An 8,766-nucleotide genomic window follows, 5' to 3' on the forward strand; every position below is an offset into this window, starting at 1 on the left:
GGGGCCAGCCAGGGGCACAATTTGCCAGTTCTCCAAACTGAGCAGAATCATAACAACCGGTTCTATAGAACCAGTCCGAACCAGTAGAAACCCCCTCCCTCCCAGGTAACACGGTTAAGTGAATCTGGCTTCCCTATTGTCAGAAGGCCGCAAAAGGTGATCACACGACTCTGGGACACTGCCGCCATTATCAATATGAACCAGTTGCCAAGTGTCTGAATTTTGATCACATGACCATGGGGACGGTCCAGTGGAGGTAAGTGTGAAAAAATGGTTATAAGTCACTTTTTTCAGTGCCATCGTAACTTCAAATGGCCATTAAATGAACTGAAAGTCAATGGGGAAGTCAGATTTACTTAGCATCTTAACGACCGCAGTGGTTCACTGAACAATTATGGCAAGAAAGTTTGTAAAATGTGGCAGAATTTATTAGCAACCGTCATGCTTAGCAAAGAAGTTTTGGGCTCAATTGTGGTTGAGCAATTGTATTTAGCAAGTATTTTATTTTAAACTGGCCAATGTCTGGAACTCACTACCTGATTCTGTTGTCACCTGCTCAAACCCCCACTCCTTTACCGTCAAACTAACCTCCATTGACCTCAACCCATTCCTAAGAGGTCTGTAAGGGGCGTGCATAAGCGCGCAATCGTGCTACCTTCCCTGTCCTATTGTCCCCAATTATTAGTTCCTATTTCTTATATTTAAACTTATGTTTATTCTTATTTCTATTGTATTGTAAGAATTTGACAAAAAAATAAATAAATAAACCAGCCAGAAAGTTTCGCTCATTGAGCAGTTTTTAAAAAATCAATATAGTTATTCATTCATAGTATTTGGGAACATGTATCCCAGAAATTCATAGAAAAGCTGTATTTTAAGGCTCCTCCCATTTAAAAAAAAAACTATGATTCTTTTCATGTGTGTTTGTGGAAAACCTTGGATTAAAACATGCACACAGAGAGCAAAGTGAACACAGGAAACGTTATCTGGTTGCCATTGAAAAAGTGAATTTATTTTAGACTGTAATCTGCAGCTGATTATGTTATAGTAAGTTGAATGGCATTCTTTCTTCTAAGCCGGTTTGTGTAGCTTTGCATAGCTTTGATGTCCAATTATTCATCAGATTCCAGAAATACTGCTACGCTAATCTGAATATGTTGTGTTTTTTTTTAAAAAAGAAAATCTTTCCATTTCTATTGCAGTAAGCATGGAAGACGTGGAAAGAGTGAAACACGAAGCCAAGGTATGAAGTTAGGTAATTGTTAGAAAGACTGCATGTAATGTTCCATTAATTGTTATTTATTTCCAGCATTGTCACTCTGTTCTGACAAGATATACAGTGAGGGTGGAAGTGCGTTCTCTGAGCTCGTGGTTTGGTTTTCAAATGTTTCATTATCTGGCTAGGTAACATTTTTAGCAGAGTTTAGGGGATGTCAGTCTTCTTTTAAAAGGGACGCGGTGGCTCAGTGGCTAGGATGCTGAGCTTGATGATCAGAAAGGTCGGCCGTTTGACAGTTCGAATCCCTAGTGCTACATAACGGATGACTTCCCGTTACTTGTTCCAGCTTCTGCCAACCTAGCAGTTCGAATGCATGTAAAAAAAAATGCAAGTAGAAAAATAGGGACCACTTTGGAGGGAAGGGAACAGCGTTCTGTGCACCTTTGGTGTTTAAGTCATGCCGGCCACATGACCACGGAGATGTCTTTGGACAGCACTGGCTCTTTGGCTTTGAAACGGAGATGAGCACTGCCCCCTAGAGCCAGAAACGACTAGCACATATGTGCGAGGGGAACCTTTACCTTAGTCGTCTTCTCTTTATAAGGGCTTCAGGTGTGGGTGTATCAAGTGAGGATCTTGTAATGGGTCTTGTGATAGGGAGGTTACATCAGGTCAGGGTCATTGGGAGGGTTAGGGTTGTGGGTGCTGTTGCATAGTTTGGTTGAGGGTCAGTGCTGTCTCTGGTTGGCTGTTTGGTTGGTTTTAATTCTGAGGGGTTTGTAGGCTAGTTGCACATGCAGTGTTTCCCAGATCTAAGATGGAAATTCTAGGAAGGGTCATCCTGGAACACCTGGAGAGCCTACAACTTGGGGAAGGTTGTTATAGAAAGCAAAGATGTTTTTAAAAGATAAGCTTCCAGGGATTGGACCAAGATTTCTCAACGTCAAGGACCTCAAGATGCATGGACTTCAACTTCCAGAATTCCCCAGCCAAATATTGACTGAGGAATTCTGGGAGTTGAAGTTGCTGAGATTGTGGAAACACTGTGGGACATTAGGACATTAGAGGCTGTACTCCAAAGAGAGGTTGCAAGTAGGACAAGAACTATATACTAATTAAAAAAAAACAAGTTGAAATTATCTCAAATTACTCTTGATTCTTGGTGATTATTACACCCAAACCACTTGTGACGTGTTGGTGGTGGCGGTGGGAACAGGCACTGTCTAGGGTGGTTTTCAATCTTTTCACTAATAGCCTTGGTGTTACTTGGATCTCCAGTCCAATACTAAATAGGATTATATCTATTTAGTTTCCAAACCAGGTAAGTGGCAATCTACTTGAATTAAGAATGTCTCAGTTTCAGGAGAACTCATAGTTATCAGCAGAGCCTACTATAGCAAAATTTAAGTTATACACACAATGGTTCAAAATCATTACACCATATTGCTAATATAGTCATATGCAGTAATATTATTCTGGTTTAGGTATAAATTTGACTTAAGAACAGACTCTGGGAATAGATCTCATTCTTAAACTGGGGTTTACTGGTAGTCCTTGACTTATAACTATTCATTCAATGATGGTTCAAAGTTACAATGTCGCTGGAAAAAGTGACACAACTGTTTCTCACACTTACGACCATTGCAATATCCCCAAGTCACATTATCAAAATTCAGACAGTTGGCCACTAACTCATATTTATGACAGTTGTAGTGCCCCAGGGTCATGTTATTCTCTTGTGACCTTCTGTTCTGACCCAAACCTGTTTCCAAGAGAGAAAACACAAGAGTCTTCAAATACCAACTGTAATGTCCATGAGGCTGAGTTTCAAAACATCTTTGCTTCCTGCAAAGAACATCCGATTCACAGCCGGCTTTTATCTTCTTGAAGGAGGGGCCATTACCTTGCAGCCTTACTCCCAAGTTGCCCGTGCTGCTGCAACTGCTCTTTCCTGCGAGCAGCCCTGTGCGCATGCACACTTAGCACAGGCTACTCGGGAACCTCCTCATTGCTGCTGCCAGCCCCCACAATCTCTGAAGGCAGCAGTCCACTCCCTAATGGTCCTGGCCCCTCATCTGAGTCCTCGCTCTCCTCAGCCGTCCGCACCTGCTGCCAGCTAACCACAACACCTTCTGAGCAGTAAAGCTGATGGGAAAGGCAGATTCACTTAACAAGTGCAATGAATCACTTAACAACTGTAAAATGGGGCAAAACTCACTTAACAGAAGTCTCACTTAGCAACATTCATTTGGGGCACAATTGTGGTCCTACATCAAGAGCTACCTGTAGTTGTACAGCAAAGCAAAATAAATACTTATGGTTACAATTGGTTATGATGTATTTAATATATTGGCTCCTGTAGTTCCATTAAAAAACACATTTGGATTACAGATTTCGGAAGTAGCTGGATTTAAATGCTATCCAAGAGTTTATAAAGTCACATGTTTATGAGTTTAGATCCATGCATAAGTTAGCTGTGTATATACTCAGTTGTACATGTGTTCCTTATTCCTTCTTTTTTCCCCCCCAAGTTCAAAACCCAATCTTGTTCCTTTCTGTATTTCAGGAGCTGAAAGCCATACCTCTTTACCAAAACCATTGCCCAAAATAATTTTTCAACAAGACTTTCCAAAACCATCTCGGCCTGGTCACAAAGCGAGATCCAAACCTTCTGTTTTAAAGGCAAGTGGCTTTCTTATCATGATTTGCAAAGGCTAAATGTGTAAGAAGCAGTGCTAGCTATTAGTTCTTTTGTGTGAAATAGATGGAGCCTCTTTTCATGAAAATCAAGGTCAGCGTAGGGTCAACATATGCAGAAGAAGGAATGGCAGAACCTGGGGGAAGGGGCAGAGTCAAAAGAGGAATCAGCCTAGAATCTCTACATAGCCACAAATGGGCCACCTTTAACCTCTCTTAAGTTCCTTTGAGCCTTAACTAGTGCCAAAATAGTGCTGTGAGTTGAATCGATTCTTGTGCGTAGGCATAAGAGTAATAAATCAGTTCAATTGGAACTTCATGTGGTCCTGATATTTTGCGCCTGACCATATTCAGAACAAGAAGCAACAGGTGGAAACTAATCAAAGAGAAAAGCAATCTAGAATGAAAGAGAAATTTCCTGACAGTAAAAACAACTGATCAGTGGAACAGTTTTCCTCTAGAAATTATGGGTGCTCCAACACTGGAGGTTTTTGAGAAAAGATTGGACAACAATTTGTCTAAAATGACATAGGATTTCCTGCATGAGCAGGTAGCGGGACTAGAAAATCTCCAGGGTCCTAATTCTGTTATTCTGCTATTCTGTTATATTTATAGAATCGTGGTTTAATCTAAACGTGACACCTGTTGCCTTATTATTTTCAGTACTGATCTACCAAAAATAGATCAAGTGGTTACCTGATGAAGTTTATTTTGGGGGGTACATTGCATGTGTCCTAGTGTCCTCGTGGCAGAAGTTCTTTTTTAAAAAAATAAATGAATAAAATATGGGTTACAAAATGCTATTGAATGGCATGCTGGAATTGTATTTATTCTTATTAAGCATGAGTAATGCTGCCCTTAATATGTTAATCTCCAATGTCCATTCCCCTCTGCGCAGAGTTTAAATCTCAATATGTACCAGTGGTGGGATTCAACATTTTCTACTACCGGTTCTGTGGGTGTGGCTTGGTGGCATGGTGGGGGAAGGATACTGCAAAATCCCCTTTCCTTCCCCACCCCACTAACCTGCTTTCCAGCTCCGTTCTCCTGTGCAGGGCAACAAAAAAAGATCCAGCCAATCAGCTGGGACTTGGGAGGCAGAGAATAGATGGGGGCAGAGCCAGTCAGAGGTGGGATTTGCTGGTTCTCTGAACTACTCGAAATTTCTACTACCGGTTCTTCAGAACTGGTCAGAACCTGCTGAATACCACCTCTGATATGGATGTCCTTATGATTTAACAAGCACCCTCAACCTATTTGGGTTGGATGCTCTTTTCTCCATCCCTTTCTCTCCAAACCTTAAATAATAACATGCTTTTTTATTATTAAATGTATAGCCACCATCCTCCAAGAAGCCACAGCCACAGCCACCCGCTGAGACGCCAGAGCCACCCCCAGAGAAGCCACAGCCAGCCCCACCGAAACCACAGCCGGTCCCGGAGAAGCCACAGCCAGCCCCACAGAAGGCACAGCCTGCCACTCCTGCGGTACCTGCGGGAGGCGGGCCTACTGCACCCTCTCAGCCAAAACCGCCAGCCAAAGCAAAAGTCCCCGAGCCAGAACCTAGCATATGGGAAAAGATATTCCCATGCCTAAAGAAAGAGAAACCCCCACCAAAGGAACCTTTGGAGAAACATTTGGTGGCAGTTGCTCCTCCCCCGAAAGGACCGTATGAAAAAACATCTTTCATGGTTGGGGACACACGTTGCATCTCAACAGTGCCTTCGCCACCCTTGCCTGAGGAGGAGCCTAAAAAGAAAACGCCAAGCAAGAAGAAAAAGGACAAAAGGAAGACTTCTTCGACCCAAGTCTCGGTGCCCAAGACAGTGTTTTCCATCTTTGATCCTATCAAAGAACCGGCCGAGATTTTCATCCAGGAACCCTCTAAGTTGCCCAAAGGGATTTTGAAGACCTCCGAAGAAAGGGTGCAGACCAGCAAATCCGTTTCCATCATCTTGCCATCAGAAATGGACACAGCTGAAGCTCCCCCAGAAGGGGTTGTGAAGTCTTCAAAGACCCACTTCAAAAGCCAGGAGGTATCTCATGTGACCAGTGAGAGCTCCGTCCAATCGCTTCCTCGGGAAAGAAAACCCACCTCATCACCTCCTGACCGGGCCAAAGAAAAGGAGGAGAAGTCAACAGTGGAGGAGGAGTCCTCTCCTGCTCCCATTTCTCTCAAATCACAGAAAAAGGACCCCTTGTTTGCCAGAACAAACGCTCCTCTGAAACGGAAAATGAACACAAAAGATACCGCAACCCAGACGGTCCCACCAGTCGAGACCGCTAGACCTGATTCCCCTTTACTCTCATTACCCCTCCCTCAGTCTCCCTCACCAACCTCCACCATGCCTCGACCGACCGAGAAGATGACGTGCCGTTTACCTGCAGCACACTTCCAACTGGAGATGGCGCCTTCGTACATCCCACCCCCGAAACATTTGCATCATCCGCCTGCACCGAGCAAAGCCAAGGATGAAACAGAACCCGCCAAACCGCCCAAACCAGGAGCCAGAGGCGCACCACTGGTGAGCTCAATGTCTATGCCAAGCCGGAAGCAGCAATGGGCAGAGGAGACCAAGCTGGTTCTCTCCACTGCTCTGCTGTTGGGTTCACCCACCTGCCTGGGCTCTCATACTCACCTTTATCCTCTGAATTTGAAGTGCAGCTGCTTTGGGCGGCACAGAAGAATGCCACGCGGCAGTTGCTGAAGTGACTGGGATCGTGCAGGCTTGCAGGAGGCAAGTTAGAATGCCTCTGTGCCTGCACAAATGTCTCTGTGCCTGCGCAAAGTGCACGTATGGTACATGCTTGCACACAAAGCGTGTCCACCAAGCCATACCCACCCAACCAGTGGTAAAAATATTTGAATCCCACCACTGATTTATACTCCTTGAAGACAGCTGGTCATTTGCATCCTTTTACAGAGTTGTTGAGGCCACTTCAGGGGTGGGATTCTACCAGTTTGCACCTATTCACTAGAACCGGTTGTTAACATTCTAAGTAGTTTGGAGAACCGGTTGTTAGAAGAAATTACTGGCCTAATCCTGTAAGGAAGGCAGGAAGGAAACCTTCTGGTGTTGCTTACAGAAACTGCCTCTCCATTAACCCTTATTACATTCTTGGCAGGACTAGACTTCCTGTCTCAGGAACTTCTCTGGAGTTTTTTTCCCCTTCTTTTCTGGTACTTTGCTCATGTGGAGTGACCATTCAAAGTTACAATGGCACTGAAAAAAGTGACTTATGACCGTTTTTCACACTTACAACTGTTGCAGCATCCCCACAGGCCAGGCGAGAAGATGCGTGCCTCGATGTGAGTGATATTGAGTTGGCCACAGCCAGCCAGTAACATGACCACCAAGCCATGTCCACCCAGTCACATGACCACCAAGCCACGCCCACTACCAAAGCCACGTCCACAGAACCGGTTGTTAAAAATTTTGAATCCCACCCCTGGGCCACTTGGAGGTTTATCTGTGTCCTCAAGGTCACAAATGGGTGGTGCAAATGGGTGTGGAACCGTTGAAAGGACTGTGTTGTAGATTGGAGATAGATAATGTCATATCCCACCCCTGTTAAGAGAGGGCTGTTCAATTTTGACTCTATCTCCAATCTACAACATAGTCCTTTCAACGGTTCCAAGTCAATTTGCACCACTCAGGTGACCCTGAGGACACAGATAAACCTCCAGATGTCCTTAACAACCCACTAAAAGAATGCAAATGACCAGCTGCCTGCAAGGGGTATAAATCCTTCCATTCCCCACCATCCACTCAGAGCTGTTGAAGCTGCTTGGATGAGCAGCGAAATGTCTTCAAAGAAAAACCAGAAAGTCCAGTTGTTTCTTGGGGAAAAAAGCACCTAAAGTTGGGACTTTAAAATTGGCAATTTTCTTTTGCAGTTGTTTTTCAACCCTCCTCATTTAGAGGTGGCATTCCACCCTTAAATGACAAAAGAGAAACAGATTTGGGTGCCCATATGTTGGAGAGTGAAGTTCTGGCATCCGGTTGGCCCAATGATCAGTGTTGAATGTTTTGCCTTTCTGACTTGCGTAATTATTATTATTTTTTTCAAGATCATTCTAGGCTTCAGTATTTTAATTCCCCTTTGAAGATCTTTTTTTTTTTAATGAACCTGTTTTTGCATTTTACTTTTTCTTTCAATAGCTGCACTTTTTGGATGGAAAAACAAGATACACATCTAATAGTAAACTTGTATTTTTGTCTCGGGATTCCCATGAAGTAAAATCCCAACCATCCAGGATGTATTATATGTGTAATCATTTTTCCACTTCACGAGAGAAAAATATGGATTGACTTCCTGCAAAATTATGTTGTTTGTTGCCTTCGTGACATTTTCTGCTAGTGTTTAATTCTGTCTTTGCCTTGTCTTTTTCTCCCCAGCCTGGAGCAAAATGGGTTCATAAATTTCTTTTTTAAAGGATCGGGCCAGTCTTCTCCAGAAGTTCCACAAGCGATCAGCTGATATGATGGCACCACTTTTTATGAAAAACCAAAAACAAAAATAAAACTTTTCCACCAGCATCCAGTGATTTATAGATTTTACCTTCTAAAATAGAATATTTTAGATATTTTAATAATAAACATAATGATCACACCCCTGTATAGGACTTTATAGATTGATCTTCTTGGATTAGGATTGCCAGAACTTTCATATCTGAAGGAGGATATGATACAATAGGATGTTGTAATAAACCTAGCAAAGGTGCCTTCTGAAGAGATCCAATTATTCTATCAATAATCCCATCGCCTGCTAGATTCCAAGGTAGGTAGTTGGGAATCTCCAGTCTTGTCTCGTATCTTAACTTACAATATTATTTTGACTCCTCCTCC

General features: G+C 43.2%; 1 protein-coding gene across 1 annotated transcript; it reads left to right on the top strand.

The window, feature by feature from the left end:
* Window positions 1–236: 236 nt before the first annotated feature.
* Window positions 237–8,398, top strand: LOC148124779 (uncharacterized). The gene is made up of 4 exons (XM_087941271.1): window positions 237–256; window positions 3,751–3,901; window positions 5,254–6,518; window positions 8,317–8,398. Exons 1-4 carry the CDS (start codon window positions 237–239, stop codon window positions 8,396–8,398), a joined length of 1,518 nt encoding a protein of 505 aa, XP_087797397.1.
* The last annotated feature ends 368 nt before the right edge of the window (window positions 8,399–8,766 follow it).

This window comes from Pseudonaja textilis, chromosome 12 (genome assembly GCF_049901715.1).
Source record: "Pseudonaja textilis isolate UNSWEBS1 chromosome 12, rPseTex1.2, whole genome shotgun sequence".
Lineage (NCBI taxonomy): Eukaryota > Metazoa > Chordata > Lepidosauria > Squamata > Elapidae > Pseudonaja > Pseudonaja textilis.